This window comes from Falco peregrinus, chromosome 6 (genome assembly GCF_023634155.1).
Source record: "Falco peregrinus isolate bFalPer1 chromosome 6, bFalPer1.pri, whole genome shotgun sequence".
Taxonomy (NCBI): Eukaryota; Metazoa; Chordata; class Aves; order Falconiformes; family Falconidae; genus Falco; species Falco peregrinus.
Window position 1 is genome coordinate 86,457,770 of NC_073726.1, and position 17,542 is coordinate 86,475,311.

A 17,542-nucleotide genomic window follows, 5' to 3' on the forward strand; every position below is an offset into this window, starting at 1 on the left:
CGCATAGCGGTTGCTCTGGAAGACAAACGTAAATAAAGAATGTCCCCGGCTCCTCCTCCTTTCTCTTAGCTTTTGTACCTGAGCAGACGTCAACTGGTAGGGAATATTCCATTGGGCACTTTGGGTCAGCTGTCCTGGCCAACTTGCCCACCCCCAGCCCACGGGTGAGGGGGGCGGGGGGAGGTTGGAGATACAGCCTTGGTGCTGCGCGCGCGATGCTCAGCAGCAGCCAAAACACTGGGGTGTGATCACCACCTTTCTACTACCGATACAAGCACAGCGCTGTGAGGGCTGTGATGGGGCTCAGCCAAACCCAGTACACCACACCATAAACTCTGACTGGTTTCACCCACAAATGCACCAGAGGGGGGTATTGTTAGCCAGTTTTGGCCTGCAGTTTAATGTGGAGGAATTTATAAAATCTATGTGCAAGAAAAGTTCTTTTAAAGTCTTGCCAAGTCGTTTGGAGAAAAGTTTCTGCAAGTTAAAAACTTTCTGTGCTCTGGTGAAGCCATTCTTCAGAATCATTTCTCAGTATGCAAGAGCACTAAGGCAGTACAAATATTTCAGAAACTCTCCAGAAGGAGGGAATAAAACAGATTTCTCTTTTGCTGAGCGTGGAAGAAACAAAGGCACATCAATGTGAGAAAAGGCAGCAACTGATTTCTTTGTTTTTATGGTTTTGGCCTTTGCAATTGATTTGGGGAAATAGACTCTATTAACTAGTATATATGTAGGAAAGAAACAGAAGCAGTGAGAACAAAGAAGCCAAATTATTTCTGAAACGAGGCTTGATTGGTTTAGAACAAAGCCTATAGATTGTAGCTATGTGTAAGAATGGAAGACTGGATACAGCCCTGAAGGTCTGTGTCTCCTAGTTCCCCTGCCCCGATCCTTTGACAATTTGGGGCTCTGAACAGGACACTTAGAAGTATTATGCAGCCATGTAGGGTTAATTTAGAAGCTTTGGCACTGATTATTTTATTTAGCTAGTATGCCTTCACTTCTGTTACTTCTTATTCTCCAAGGGCTTGTTAGTTCCAGACTTTAAAGATGTCACCCACTGAGTAAGTATGAGCCCAGGTTCAAGATGACAGCCCTGTCCTGCAAGCACAGAGCATGTGTCTCCCTGGCATCAAAACCAGTGGAACAAGGCAATTGCTCTGGAGGGAAGAATACAGTGTTTTCCCATATCGGGACCTCGCATAGCAAATTACTGTTTTTAAAAAAGCCTTAAGACAGACAACAGAATTGACTCAGCTTCTTGATCCCTTCTTCTTAATTCCCTTAAAATTCCTTCCCCTCATAAAAATAAAGATGTATAAATTCTGCTAGGATATTCTTTGAATGGCATGACTTTTTTTTTGGAGCTATTCTGCAGCCATTCCTGTTTTCTGAGAGCAAGAAAACACTCAGGGGTACGTTGTAACTGTCTTTTAGAGAGGTGAAGGGAAGGTCATTGACAGTCATTGTCATAAATACATTGCTATAATCTGATCAACTGTCCTCGCCCTGTGAGAAAAGGTCCCTTGCTAAAGGAATGCAACGGCTCTTCTCTGTAGCACGGACAGAGCGTATTTTCTGCTTCTCTTTTACTATACACAATTTGGAAGTCCAAGGTATTTTCATACTCTAGTTTGGGGGTCCTCAAACTTTTTAACCGGGGGGCCGGCGCGCGGATGAAGTGGCAGGCAGCCATCTGCGGCTGCTTGGTTTCCCCGCCAACCCCCGGCGGGGTGTGTATGTGTGTGTGTGTTCTGTAAATACCCGGGGCCCAGACTCAGGACCCTGGGGGGCCGTTTGAGGACCCCTGCTCTAGTTCAACACAAATTCACCTTTTCCATTTTTGTCAGACTTCACTGTTTTCACCTATAGTTCACACCTTGACACCCACCCATTCCACCACATCTCCCCCACTGCTGCCTTCGTTACCTCTAGTTCCATACATGCTAGATCTTGCGTTCCACAAGACTGGTAAACCAGGTATGTCCTGAAGGCTGTGCACTGGGGGAAAGAAAGCAGCACTGCGGTTTGCTGGAACACAGCTGATACAGAAGTCAGTGTAAAATCCAAGCTATCTGCCTCCTGCGGGAGCCTTAGGACAAACAGCAGCCATCTCTGCAAAGCACAGGAGTTGTTAGCAGGCGAGTTGCTACCAAAAGGCTCTGGCAGAGAACTTCCCTTACGTCCCGCACACCACGGCAGGCTCTGCACTTGGCACAATGCAGGCTGAAGCACATAGCTGTTGGAAATAAGGCATTTATGGCTGAATTTGTGGAATCCCTTGCCACAGAGTATCAGATTATCTCTCGGTCTAAGATGGATCACGTTGTACGGCATGACACATTTACATTACGGACATAGCAATTAAAAAATGTTTTGCAGTCAGCTACATGGGGAAAAAAATGGAAAAGTCACTTAAGTCTGCTACAAATGGGGACACTGGTGGACAAATTTTCATGGGAAGTGCCAAAAGAGAGTACAACAGTGGTGTTACAAAGAAAAGCAAGCAGTGGATCAAGTAGACTTAGAAGAAACATACCCTATACTTTTATTAAATGTAGAAGCACATGGGTTGGCCTGAATTACTTGGTGCTTTTAGACATATCTAGGTCACAGTGGGCTTAACGAGTGTTGCTCCCATTAGGAATGGTGTTACAGATGTGCCCAGGAACCCTGAGAATGATCCCATGGCCTGTTTTGGAGAGTGCTGTACAAACATTCAAGAAGATGGAGTCCCTACCTGGAGGAGATTATTGTAATTAGAGCATGAGGCAAGTACTGGGTGTAACAAACAAACGGAGAACGGGGTGCAGTAATGATAGGAAAGTGTAGGTGGATAAACTCGTTATGATGTACAGCTAGCGCGAATAAACATAACAAAACAAAATGTAGGAGTGAGAGCAAGAAGAGGAATATTTAATGCTGATCAAGTGGAATGAGTGACTCATATGAAACGGCAATAGGCCACCCCAGCGCAGTGTTGCATCTCATTTCTATGGTGCTAAATAGTAACATATTAATAAACAGCCTTCCCGTATGTGGGCATGGGCACAGCCTTTACCTTCCTCCCTCAGGTACATGTCCAAAAAATCTTTTCCCATCCTGAAAGATACCTCATGAGCATCAGTGCTTGTGAAGTTGCAAGCCCTCTTTATCCTTCTTAGCACAGTCCTAAAATTTTGATCAACCCACCGGTGTTCGTGGCCATTTCAGGGCGGGCTGGAGGGTGCATAAAAGGTTGGGTATTTGTCTGGAGTCTTGACCAGATTCCCACTTGATACTTTTTCTGTAGTGTTCTCCTGGCACTTCACACGGGCATACCTTTGTCATGCACGCTCACTGACGGCTCTGAAGTGCCCCAACGCCCACATTCACCTTTGCATCTATGTCGATAGCCAGCTCAGGAGGTCTCTGAGAGAGCAAACACAGAAACACCATCTGCATTGACTTTAACCCATGGGTAATATTCAGCTTTATGTCTTCATTACGCTTTGCTGTGCCAGTGGCGTGGAGGGAACCTCCCAGTTTGCAAACGCCTGGCAATCTTGGTGAAGGCAGGCTGGCTCAGCTTCAGTCCGGCTACCCCTGCAGTACAGGTGTTACGGTCGGAATTACCAGCAGAAAAACTGGCAAAAGCAGAGGTTACATCTACTCTACAAGCAAGAGGCGTGCTTGCTGATTCATATACGCCTGCCTGCATCAGCTTGAGACCTCACAGGGCAGCCTGTACAAACCTGTCTGAATGCTGGCCGAATACATCAGGGTCTGAAGAAAGTACGGTGGTGCTGCTGTCAGCAACAACTTCAGAGCTGCTCAGCTGTCTACTTCCACTTCCTTTCACCTCCCTTCCAGTCCAAGCGCAGACACAACCAGTTTCACAACTTCTGTGTGAAGGAGTACAGCTACCACCTCTGGAAAGCAAAAGGAAGCAGGTTTCTACTGAGTAAAGCATGAGACCATGCACAGCCGTCTGCACTGTTGTCATCTGCAGATGGTCAGCTTTGGGCACTCTGAGGCCTCCTGGAAGCTGGAACAAGCTTTGGAGGGCAGCAGCTCCGTTATAAGGAGACTAAGGTGGTTAACTGTGGACCTTTCGATCGAAAGGCTAGCTGAAAGCAGCCACCCGGGTTTGCGAGTGAAGAAATTACTGGCCAGATGGGAATACTCTGAACCCTGGCACCACATTTCTCCCTCAGTCTGAAAGAGCTTGTGTTTGCCAGCTGCCACGCTGTGATATGCATCTTCATTCCTTAGTTTGAGAAAACTGCAGGATTTCTTTCTCTTCTTGTGTGTTATTTGCAAATAATTTCAGTGTATGCAGGACTTCATGCCACAGCGTGTAAAAGGCTGTGCAAGACTGACTGACATAACTATCAATTTGCAAAAGCCTTGGCAGATTAAATCTAAGTTGGTTGCTTCATAAAATTGATAGTTCTTTGTTTTCCAGTCATCTGTGGGCTCACTCAACATCGCTTACCTTTGGTTTGGCAGATCTGGTACAGGTGTGTTTTCACATCTTCCTTGCTGTGAACACGGACCAAGAATTTGCCCCCCCTCATTTGCTTTTGGAAATACTTTCATGCACCTGCTCTGGCTGGGGTAGAGTTACTTTTCTTTGCAGCAGCCCGTGTAGCGCCATGCTTGTGACTAAAACCGGGCTGGTAACACACCGACGTTTGGGCTGTTGCTGAACAGTGATTGCACAGCGTCAAGGCCTTTTCTTTTTCACACCCTGCCCCAGCAGCGAGCAGGCTGGGGGTGACCAGAGGCTGGGAGAGGACACAGGTGGGTCAGCAGACCCAAGGGATATCCCACACCATATGACACCATGTTCAGCGAGAAAAACTGGGGGGAAAGGAGGAAAAGGAAGGAGGGGATGTTCAGAGTCATGGTGTTTGTCTTCCCAAGTAACTGTTTGGTGTGTCGAGGCCCTGCTTGCCAGGAAGTGGCTGAACACCTGCCTGCTGATGGGAAGCAGCAAATTAATTCCTTATTTTGCTTTGCTTACACATGTACCCTTGCTTCACTTATTAAACTGCTTTTGCATCAACCCACAAGTTGGTTTTTTTTTTTTTTGCTTTTGCCCTTCCAGTCCTCCCCCCCACCTTGGGGGCGGGGGGTGAGTGAGTGACTGACTGGGGGCCTGGCTGCCAGCTGCGGTCAACCCACCACAGTCCTTTTTGGTGTCCAGCATGCGGTAAGAGGACTTTGAGACAACAACATCTGATCGGAGCGCGGTAGGTAGAATTTATAGCTGTTAATTAGCAGGGTCCTGTGCTTGCTTGCTTTAATGTATATTGGAATCTGGTGCTTGTTAGTGGCTGCTTTGGACTTTCGCTGTTTATTGTAGCACTTATCATCTTACCAGGCTGTGCCAGGGAACATTTTGTTATCAGCAACAGGCAAAGGGCCCAGGCACTGCTGCTGCTCCTGTGCTGCTATACTGGATATACTGGAACATGTGTTACAGGGTTAATTTTCATCATAGCAGCCCACAGGGTGTTGCATTTTGGATTTTCGACTAAACCAGCGTTGACAATACACGAATGGTTTAGCTGTTACTGAAGAGCATTTGCACAGCATCAAGGTCTTTCTTTTTCCCCCTCTGTCCTGCCAGCGAGTAGGCTGGGGGTAGGTGAGAGGTTGGGGAGGGGACAGCCCTGGGACAGCTGACCCGAGCTAACTGAAGTCCTATCCATCAGCAAGTAGAAGCAAAATCTCCAACTTGTGAAACTGATGCAGGCGTATTGAGTCACGCTCCTGCAATCAGTTTTGCATTTGTCTATATATGTATGAGTCTGTGTGAAGTTAAAGAACTAATTATTTATTTAGAACCTTTAAGATCATGGCCTCCTAAAACGTAAATGGTTTGGCACTTAAGCACACAAAATCCTGGTTCTGCTGAAGTTAGCAAGCATTAATTACCTGTTTTCTAGGGTAAAACCTGACTCTGAAATTTACATTTTCTTTTTTTAGTGAATATGGCTTGCATTGCTATTTCATGACTGTATCAAACAAAAATAAATTAAGCATCATTACAAAATATTAAGAAACTGATTTTCTAAGATGAAGCAATTGTTCATACAATTTCACCATCTGAAATTGATTCTAATTAATACTGAAAATTCCCATCAAGCTGGTTTTACTTGTGATACAAAATTTCACTGATTATTGCCAAAGAACTAATACTGTCGAGACAAATATACACAATAAAATGTTGATGATGTTTTTCATGCTACAATATTATCTTTATTTTCCAATAAAAAGTAATACGTTTGTGACATTAAAAAAAAGGCAGAGAAAATATTTGTTTAGTTTTTATATTTTTTTTCCACTTCTGTTCTGTACCTTCGTTTTGAAATGCATGGTCTGTAAGATACAAGAATTGAGAAACTACCGAAATAACCTGGATAACACCATACGAGGTTCAAAGATAAACTACTTTGAAAAACCCACTCTGCTGAACTGTACCTAGTGTGGTAAGTGGAAGTTCTGTAATTAAAGTATTTACAGGACGGAAGACAAAAACACTACTGAAAGCTTAGCTTAAAACTCTGCTGGAGTAATCGGTTCATGGACTGTGTATATATTTTCACTAGATGTAGTCATCCTGGGAAAAATCCATGTACGTTCCATGCACAAGAGTAGTTCCATTAGTGAAAACATCGTTAGAGCTAAATGGTAAAGAAGATGCAGATGTTTCTATAACCCAGTTTCATCTAACCTTCTCTGCCACCACCACTGTGTATTCTCACTGAACAGCTACAGTTCTCAATGCCTTCCTGCTCGAGGGAGCTCCTCCTTCCCCTTCCCACGGTCTAAACGTCTGTATGGGACTGAGTGTCAGTTCTGGATTCTCACTTTGGTTCTGCCATTGCCGTTCCATGACCTGCCAGGTTAAATCACCTCCCTTCTCATTTCTGGGAAAGAAAGAGATTGCTGACTCCGCCTTCCCTTGCCAGGGCAGCGAAGATTAATTCTGTGGAACCCACAGCATTTCAGACGTGCTGGGTATGTAAGAACCGAGCCAACAACGCAAACCCACCTTCTCAGAGAAGGGGTTGCACACACCTCAGCGCTGGCATCGCTCTACACCTTGGGCGCAGCGACGCATGGAGGCGAGGCCACCTCTACAGTCATTTCTTACCCAGACATTGCTGGAATGCAGCACCACAGCTCCATATCTGCACCGGTTTTCCCTCTCGGCCCTATGTCTGGAGAACATCCACCTGCTGTAGCTTTCTACTCCCAACCCCGTGCTGCAGAAGCATTACAAGATGGGGATAATCAGGGCTCAGGATTAAGGCCAGAGTCTCCATCCCTAGAGATTTAGAACTTAAAATTATGTAAAAAGACAGAATACTTGTTAGGATGAAGAAATGCTAATACAAATCAGAAGGGACTGCTATTTCTTCCCAGAGAAGAGAAGCTGTTTTCTAAAGTGTGTATTTGTCGGAATGAAGCATCTGCCAGAGAAATCTCTCTCGGTTCTTGCTGGCAAACATTAAGGTCCTTTGAGGAAGCACATACGCAAGCTACTAAGTATGATTGGTTTAAGTTTTTTTTTTAAAAATTGTTGTTCTGCATGATGATTGCTGAAACGTTAAGAGCTCCCAGACTTGTCAGTCCTCTTCACAGCAAGACCCTCACCAAAATCACAGCCATAGAGTTCTACCCGAAGGCCAATACCATGATACCATGTTCTTGGAACAATGCGGATAAACCTGGACAGAATGGGTGGGTTAAAAAAATGCTTGACGTGCCCGTTGCTGTTTTCATTACCCGAGAAAACCTGCAAATACACAATCACACAATTAGTTAAAAGGCAGCGCTTAAACCCCCACCCCGCGTTTTCTTTTTCAAATGGTTCCAAGCTGTTGCATTACCCATCCAGGGTAGATGGACTGTCACTTCCAATTTTAGGCAGGACCACATCCAGTCTCTTTCTAAAATGCTGGGTCAAAGGTAGTTCAGGCCAGCAATACCCGAGTCTGAATGAATTAAACAGCCTCCGTTTCCATCCACACCACAAAATTTGTCTTTCTAATCTGGATGGACTAAAAACCCCAAACTTCCCTTATTTTACTGCTGCTAAAAGCCCTTGTGGGTTAGGTTGGTGTAAGGTGATATGGGAACAATGTGAAGTATTGTGTCTGCTCTGTGGGCATCTGGAGTTTTCCAGCTCCGTGACAGCAGAACTGCTCGCTAACATTAGTTTCACTTATAAAATCAAGGCAGAAATGAAAAAGCTGAAGAGAGGCCCTGGCAAACCCATTGTTCATTCAAATTAAATGTCCTCCTTTACAAATAACATCAGCTCCTTTTATCACAATGTTGACTGCATTCTCTACAGATTTGGCATTCTTTCCTTCTATTAATGTTAATTACTATGACCAAAATCAGATGGATATTAGGACGTTACCTGTAGTAACCCCAGCTCCCTAGTATTTTAAAGTCCTGTGAGGCCCTCTCTGTGGCTGGGTATTCTGCCCTTGTGCCTTGACTGTGCTCAGCGTCTAAAACCAAGCAACGAACACGACTGCCTGAGCCGAGGGTGATACCTTTGCCACGGAGCTTGAACCATCCATATAGGACCTCCACTCTGAGCCTTGGTCGCTGTAGAGGATAACATAGGTTTTCACAAAGTTTTCAGCAGATATGGACTTGAGCCCCTGGGTAGCGATAGCAGTTATCTTCTTAACTGTGAGGAGATCAATTTGCAGCCACTGTTCCTTGTTGTTGAGCTACAATTGATAAAAAAAGTTGTCTATTAGCAAACATATGCCTGTCTGTATTTGCTTAAGTGAAAAATCCTGTTTAGAGACAGTTAAAACTGCATCAAAGCTGTATCAGAGAAGCGCAGAAGAGTAAAGCTGAGGCAAAAGTCACAAGTGTTCTTGGTGGTCCATACAATTAACTTCTTCCCTGCAGGTGGTGTATTTGGTGCCTTAAGATGTCCACATTAATTTTCAATACATAAAAAATAACACAGATTCATCTCCAGTATTAAAATATAATACATAATACTAATACCAAATGCTCATACAAACCAGGAGCAAACCTCAAGGTGCTCTGTAAAGAAATGCACCTCCGTTTTGAAGACACAGAAGCTCACATTCCTTGCTCTGGGTCATCCACCCCCAGACCCATTAAGCTGCACCGCCTATAAGCCAGCCCAGGATGGGTTTCTTTAACCCCTTTGAGACAAATATTCAAGTCGTATTCACCTCCTGAAATTAAAAGGGCTGCCTCTGCAGGCAAGTGCTGCAGGCTCTGGCCCAGAGGACACCACCCATCTCAAAACACGATTTCATTGCTGTTGCCAGAAGTTCAACAAGTTTCCTACTGGGGGCTTCTTCCCAAAGGATGGCTGTGAAGTAACCTTAGCTACACCTGGCGCTGAACACAGCGTACAGGGCGTGCACGAGCACACAGGCAGCACAGATTTATTAACTGCTGTCCCTGGTTTTCACTTGTTACCTTGGCTCGCCAGGCATTCACCTTCCCTTTCTGATTGAGACGAGCAAGCGAAGCGTCCCACGTGTTAAACCAAGATGTCTTAACAGATGAGGCTGTTATCTGGGTATTCTTGATCTCTCCATTTTCCATTCCAAGTGGCAAAGAGCAGCCTGTTAAGAGAAGTGCCATGTTATCTCCAGTTCATCCAAGTAGCCACAGCCAAAACAACATGCTGGAATTGAGAACACCCGCAATTTTAGCTTCATTTAATGTATTAGGTAAAAAATTTGCCAGAAAGGAAGCACCAGCACGTGACCCATTCTTACCATCTACTTCACAGCCCAGAAGCTCCATGCGAAGAGTAGGTCTGTTGTAGGCCTCGGTTGGGTACACTCTGATGTACCTAGCAATAATAGGGGGATCAATGATGTTCTCTTTTACTCCATAGGCATTGGAATTACCTTCAAAAATCTATTAAAAGAAAAAAAATATCCACATATAGTTAATGAAATTCAAACACAAGCTTGCATGCTGAAAGCCTGCTCCGTTACAAAAGTAGTCTTTTTTACACCATTAGCCCCAGCCGTGGTGATGAAACACCCCACACTGCAGAGCAATTTGAAATATTTCACGGTCCCATCTTAGCATATTTGGAAGCGCCTGAAGGCCTCAATCCAAATAAGCAACCCCTTTCTACACGCTGCATAAGCCTGTAAGAAGACACTAGTAAAGAGGCAAAAGGACAGGTAAGAGACACCAGGTTTTCGGTTTGGGAGTTGTACCACAGAAACCTCAGGGTAAACTGAAGCTGTAAGAGGCAGGGCTGGAGCAGCTGGGCGTCAAATGAACCTTTTTCAGGGTACAACCACGCTTACTACACAGGCCTTCTGCAGGCAATTCAGGCAGTTTTAACTTTCAATTGTTGTGACAGCAGAAAAGGAAGGACAGGAGGGAGGACCTAATCCCAAACAAGGTAAGATCCAAGTTTTAGTTCTCCTTCCTGCTTGCTTCAAAAAGGGTGACACGGTCTTAGGAAATAATAGCAGGGAGAGATGCTCGTGAGAAAGCCATACTCTATACAGTCAAGGTCACAGGACCAATCTAAACTCCAGTCTAGGAGATTTCTCACCTTAAAATCCCTCTACTGGTCTGAATTTTATTGTATTGGTAAACACCCTTTGGGGTGTCAAGCGGTATTATTAGGTCTCTGAAGGCCATAATTTTTTCTGCTATCTCTTAACATAAAACTGTCACCTCCCTGCATCACCCAGTGACACTGCCTAGGTTGCTGCAACCCCTATGGCACGTACAGACCTTTTGTGCTGATGAGCTGTCTCCTCTGAAGGTGTTCCACTTTCGTTTGTCTTTGCTGTAGACAATAAAGTACTTCTGGACGTACAAGGACTTTAAAAACTGCTTGGCTCCCTGCGTCTGTATCCCAGTTAGCAGAACTTGTCTTTGAAAGTCCACCTAGGAACAGCAAACAGTGTTTATAGAGCCAGTAATGCACAGCAAAATCAATTTCATTCTTTAGCATCTACACAATAGCTTTAAGCCCTGCCTTCTGACACTAACACTCTCCGGAGAAAAAACAACCAGGTGCCGGAGGCCAAATTACTGCTGTCTCGCTCTCCTTTCACCTGTGTATTTGTGTGTGCGTTTAACTTCAGAGGCCACTTTACAGTGTTCAGCGTTCAGCACAGCGCCACAAAGACACCTCAAAAATACCTGTGTCCCCATGGTAGGCAGAACTCCGCTACCCCGTCTCACAAGTAGGCAAAAGGAGTGTGGAGAAATTAAAGGCTCACATTTTCATAATCTGCCTCTAGTTTGGGACACCCAGGCTGAGAAAAGGCATATGACATTCTGAAGAAAAGCCACCATTCCTGCTAATATCCTACCCAAGCCCCTAGCACATAAAAACAAATCGGCAAGATATTCCTATCGGCAGTGAAACTCATTCTTCAGGATGCGCACTCCACGTCTCTGCATACTTTACTGCAGCAACCTCAGCTTCTCACTGCCATGCCCCCTTATCAAATTCTTCTTCCTCCCAACATTATTTCCAGTTCCACATCAGATCTCCCAACCTTCTCCCCCTACTTCACCTCCACTAACTTGCTAGCAAGTGTTAGCGAGCCAAACAAAACACCTACCTGTTGAATTTAAACTGCAACACTAATTTGATAATTTCTTTTCTCCTAACTGCCTATTTTAATGAAATTTGTAAAAAAATCAACTATCCTCCCTAAGTGTGGGTGCAAATTGGCTCTCTGGTGCAACAGTGATTGGGATGGAAGAAAAAGATGGAAGAAATTAGGTGACTGAATGATATAGTGCTTGCAGCCATAATTACAAGCTTGGTTTCCCTGTTAAGCCACACTGTGCTGTGTCAAGCTGGACACAGAAGCATCCAAACCAACCAAAAAAACCCCCAAAACTATCTGAAGCAATGCTTGACAGTGTTATGCTTTAAATGATCACCCAACACATACATATAAGTATGTATTGTTGGGTAGATGTCGGGGGGTGGGGGGAAGTAGTAGAAATAATGAAAAAAGAAAAAAAAAAATCCTTTTGCCTACAAAATGGTTACATCTAAATTGTGAGGGTAACTGTCCAGTCAATGGGCTGCTCCAGGGGAGGTGGAAAGTTTGCGTCACCACAATCAAACTTGCTACATCTTTTCGGTTTTCCCCATCAGTCTTCTCAGTGAGAAGAAGAGTAGCTTGATGTTCTAAAACAAACCATATGAAAACCACAACTCAATGATGGTCAAGCACGTGTTGTACCAACTATACCTGGATCCAAGGGAATCCTTCTGTTTTCACTGTAGTGCTCCAAGCGTTGTATGTTCCAGAATTGTGTAATCGGGCTAACTTAGGTTCCCAATAATCTAGATAGAAAATATGAATAAAGCAAGAATTTAAGATGAGATACTGGGAGGAAAAACAAAAAAAAAAAAAAAAGAGAAGAAAAAAAAAAAAAGAGGGCTGTAACTTGTTAGTGATGCTGAATGCTTCAGTTCTTTTCTGGCCTGTCTTGAGGGAAAAAAACCCACCAAGAGACTCTAAAATCCATAATCAGACTTTAAAATCCATAATCTAGTATAATTTGGACATGGTCAGCAACTGAAAGTCAGCTGTTACCCTGCAAAGTATTGTAGTTGGCAGGATGACTTTAAAAATAATGGCCTTTTTTGTAATGCACTGTCTGCTGCTTTGGAACCAGGGTTTAGAGTTTGCTAAACAAGCTTTGGATGCCAGCAGGATGAGACACAGAATGTGCTTACATTCATGGAAGAGAGCTCCTTTCTGCATAATGTTAACAACTGATATGGAACATATATGACAAGGCAGCTTTCAAGCCTTCGTAACACTGCGGCAAGGAATGAAGAAAAAATTAAATCCACAGAAAAATCAGTTTTCCAAAATAAATAATTTGTTATTTCAAGGGAGAGGATGTGTGTGCCTGCACATATGTGTAACCTATATGCCTTGGCTTGCCACTGCCCATGTAATATTCTATCACTTTCTCTACCAAATGATCCTACTTTTATACCAGGAATAAACTTGGTAAATTAAAGACTCTGTCATTGCTCTGGACGCCAGATTCCCAAATCTCTCATAACACATCTATTTGGTCCTTTCACATCTCATACCACATGCAAATCTCAAAAGCTTTTTGAACACTTTGGTGTTCATTTTCGAGCAGGGAACCCAAAGGACAAAAAGATAAAGCTGGATCTGTTCCAGTTCATCCAGTAGGCCATCCAGAGGACTTCCCGACTCTCAGGCTTGTGATACTGACAGCAGACCTGTGACCTTGTTAAAATACAATGATGAGGGCCTACCTAATACAGCTTGCAAAAACGTTGGAGAGCTTCTTAGCCTGACAGTTGACTCACTGCTGAGCTGATCTTGTAAGACGTATCATGAGATGACAAAAGAATATGGAACTGGAACACTTTGTTGGGGATATTCAGGAGCATGGACCTTTTCAAGTATTAACTTACCTACGTGATCTGAAGCGGTGATTTGTGAGTCGAGTATAACTCCACTTGCTAGACCCATTGGAATTCTGCACTCTAAAGAGAGCACAGTAAGTTGGTTGTTAAAGAAAAGGAGTGCTAATCCAATATATATTCTGGTGGAATCTTCTAAGACAACATCACTCAGAAGAATTCTCAGTAATACAGTGACATCAACTTCTCAGAGAAGGCCAAGTTAATCTCTGCAATTCCTCTCAACAAATTAATCCACTGATCACAGTGAGGAAACCTCAAAGCTAGTACACTAAAGGAATAAAGGCAGTATTCTAAGTAATTCAAAGCTAGTATGCTAGAGGCTAAACATCTTTTGTTCTAGAAAAAAATTACAGTAACTACTCCACCCCCTCCTTGAATGCACAGAAAATCTGCTTTGGTTTTTTGCAGAACAATCTCCCAAATTTTTCTTTAGTGATCCTGAAAGGGTAGAGATGACTTTATAGCTTGACTCCCCCAGCCAAAAACCACCTTTGTTCAGTACCTTTCTCTATAACCAAATAGGATGCCTGCATTCCTGCTTGCTGATATTCCCCCACTTCAGTGTCTAAAAGCCACCAGCCAGGTCTCTGTGGTTTCATTTCAATTGTTCTAAACGAGCCTTGAAAAAAATGGAAGAGAAATGTATCAGAAACATGAGCATGAATGATAAGGTTGATGTTAGTGAGGCTGGAGGCTAAACCAAAGATAACCTATGCCTTAATCCAGAAAAAATAAATAACCTGCTACATGTTACAGAGAGAGCATCATCTCAATCATTTTTTTTCCTAGCAAGGAAGTTCCAGCTGGAGACTGAGATTGGAATTACGTGACCAGATCAAAACCTAACCTTCACTGCTGGTGCAAAGTACAAAACCTTGGATGCATGTCTGTAACAACAGATGTATACACATTAAGTACAGTGCTGAGCCGTGTAATGAACGGTGTTTGAACAGTGCTACTAAGTTTATTACATAATGTAAGGATGTTAATTCTGTGGTGCTGATTATAGTTCTTACTCCTGCTGCCCCGGTGTTTTGTTAAGTAACATAAAGAAGCCAAAAGCGGTGTGTGAGAATGTACGGGCCCTTCCTCTCACTTTCCGTGTGCGCCAGGAGTGCCCAGGATTGAGCAGGAAGCAGATATGGTTGAGGCTGTTTGCTGCACTTTTTAGAAAGCACAGTACATACCCTCATTGCTTTTCTTATATTCCTAGTTAGTACAGACATGAAAATTCTGGTTCCCATTTAAACAAAAACATAATAGATGTTACAGTGAAAAACATCGCCTTAAAAAGCTTAGTGAATAAATGTTCATTAAAATAAACTCCTATCATTCTAAGCCAATCCCATTATTTTGATCTCCTTGTTGCCTATTCTGCTGGTTTTTATTTTATTTTTTTAAACACCTGTGGCTAGCAATACAGGCTTTGTAAGTGCTGTTATTGGACACGTTCACTGCTGACAGTGATGGGCAAAGGAGTATATCCTGTGGCCTAATGAATGCTTTTAACCTATTTCCTTCCTCCCTGGACATAAGAATTCTCCTAGGGCTCACATTGGTTATTCCTCTTCTATACTGCACTCATCTTGACATTACAAAATAAACCCCCACCATACTGAGCCAAATACCAATAGTATTTTGCAGCAGCTGTCAGTGAGACTGCAGTGGTACTGCAGCCTGGGGACACAGCAACAGGATTGCTGCGCTCTTGTACATCCGTCATTTCACAAGGGATCGGTGCTGACACTATCCTACTGACTCCCTTTTCCAGTACTCTGACCTTTACTGCCGGACACCTTCCAAAGCCAAGCCCAGCACGATGACCTACTCTGCAGACAGGAAAAGAGAGATGCAATAAAGGAGAGAAACTCGCTCCTGCTCACGTATTCTTTGAGTGCCAAGGAAAGTGGAAAACAGAAGGCAGTGCTACAGAACCTTACTGCTACTCATTTTCCATATATATCCCTTCTCATCGGAGAGGAAGACAATTGTCCAAGCATTTAAGTTTTGTCTATAACTACTCATATTTCCAGTTTTAAAAGACAGCCATGACACCTTTATTTCCCCCCTCCCACAGCACCGAGGGAGGTTCAAAGTGATGATTTTCCTTCTGACCATCATAGCCAAATGAACTCTAAGTGCTCTCAAACTTTTTCTTACTGTGCTCAAAACCAACTTGTGTTCACCTTTACATTGGTTCAATGGCAACAGACTGCAACGGTCACCCCTTAGAACTTTGCTCTGATACGTACCTGGAAGGAGTGTGTATGTACCAAGCTGGTGCTTTGGCTCTCCTTGTTCTGTGAAGGTCTGTCCATGAAAATGAACAACATGAATGTCTTTCGGTCCACCCATATTCAGCAAATGCCATCGGACCAGTTCACCTTCATACATCCTCAAGCCTTGCAAATTGTAGGTAATCCCATTAATGGCTGAAAAAAAAAATTACTGTGAGGAAAACCACTCACAAAGCTGGTCTTTTAAATTGCTAGAATGCAATTACTAAAATGAGTAAAACTTTTACTGAAGGGACGCATTTGGGAAAAACACCACTTTTTCCAATTCTGAGTGCTACACATTTTATGGTCTATGTACGTCAATTCAGAAAACCCAGGGACCTCACCAGAGAATCTGAGCAGTTCGCTTGCAACACGTGGCAGCCAGGAAAACAAGAAGATGTAAGAAATAAAATGCCAGATGGGAACATGAAGCCCAAAAGAAAGGACAGCTATCCGAAACGTGCTCTGCAGCGTACATTTCCACAGCTGTATAGTCACAACTGAATATTCAATTAATAACTGATTCTATAGATGACGTTTTCAAAAGGCAGATTCCACTTCTCAACGTGCCTTTTTCAAACATGATCACTTACAGCACACAAGCATCATCTTTGCAGAGACAGAAACACAGAGTTTCGTTACTGACCATTATTTCAAAGAGAACAAACATGATCACTTACAGCACACAAGCATCATCTTTGCAGAGACAGAAACACAGAGTTTCGTTACTGACCATTATTTCAAAGAGAACAAACATGATCACTTACAGCACACAAGCATCATCTTTGCAGAGACAGAAACACAAGAGTTTCGTTACTGACCATTATTTCAAAGAGAACAAAGGGCGACCTTTGAACAGGCAGCCACTTACTTCACCGTACATGACTAAAACCTCTGTATCCACAGAGAGGTCTATGAAGGGCTGTGCTACAGCTGCTTCGAATTCCTCAGTAGAACTAGTTGATTTATCAAATTATTACAATATTTTAAAATTTCAAAACCTTTCCAGGGTATTACCTTCTTACTGGAAAGAGTTTGTTTTTTTGTGTTTGGTGGTGTGCTGTTTTGTTTTTTTTTTTTTTAATGTGGGGCATAGATATATGTAAGTGTGAGAGACAAGTTTTCTGTTGAAAATTTCAGCTTAATATGTCCTTTCTTCATTTTAATAACTAATTTCTAGTCAATGCTAATCTTTACATATAAAACTATGACTATTATGGGAAGGGGAGATGGCAGGGGAGGAGCAGAGGGAGGGAGACAGAAAGAAAAGGAAAAGAAAAACTGTTTACATAATTAGCGTGTAGGATTTATGGATGTTCAAAGGCACTGTGAGCTGAGATACCTCCTCAAACACCTTTCCCTTTACCCCAATAAACTGAATATTTGGTAAAGTGAATTAAGTACCATAGAATTTGTGGCACTGCTGCATTTCCTGGGCCTTCTCAGTACAAGGTCTTCTAGAACGTTTGTCAAAGTACCAGCTTTTCTCTTCATCAAAGACCATAAAAAGCAAGAAAAAGTCTCGGGTGGCTGTGCTGCCATTGTTTGACTTGCTGAAGGTTCCTTTCTGACAGATCAGTATTGGCCCAATCAAACCAGAGTGAATATCTTTCTCCTAGGAGATAATAAATTCATATTAGATGTAAAAGTGGATTTTCCAAAATACACCAAAACCCCATAGCATTCTGTAGAAATGCTTCAGGTCCTAAAAATTTAAAAGCAGATGCCAGAATTGCTGTTGCCTTATACCTTTACTTTCCCCTGCTCAGGCTAC

General features: G+C 43.2%; 1 protein-coding gene across 1 annotated transcript in view; it reads right to left on the reverse strand.

Moving 5' to 3' along the window:
- Positions 1-6,224: 6,224 nt before the first annotated feature.
- The window catches only part of F5 (coagulation factor V), a 34,980-nt gene continuing 23,662 nt past the window's right edge, over positions 6,225-17,542 (reverse strand). The window contains exons 16-25 of the mRNA XM_027782421.2: positions 17,173-17,383; positions 15,742-15,921; positions 13,992-14,108; positions 13,478-13,549; positions 12,264-12,358; positions 10,777-10,932; positions 9,789-9,933; positions 9,484-9,632; positions 8,565-8,747; positions 6,225-7,795 (exon numbers count right to left, since the gene is read on the reverse strand). Of these exons, the coding sequence (XP_027638222.2) occupies positions 7,607-7,795; positions 8,565-8,747; positions 9,484-9,632; positions 9,789-9,933; positions 10,777-10,932; positions 12,264-12,358; positions 13,478-13,549; positions 13,992-14,108; positions 15,742-15,921; positions 17,173-17,383 (1,497 nt within the window). The 3' untranslated portion in view covers positions 6,225-7,606. The remainder of the gene's footprint in view (positions 7,796-8,564; positions 8,748-9,483; positions 9,633-9,788; positions 9,934-10,776; positions 10,933-12,263; positions 12,359-13,477; positions 13,550-13,991; positions 14,109-15,741; positions 15,922-17,172; positions 17,384-17,542) is intronic.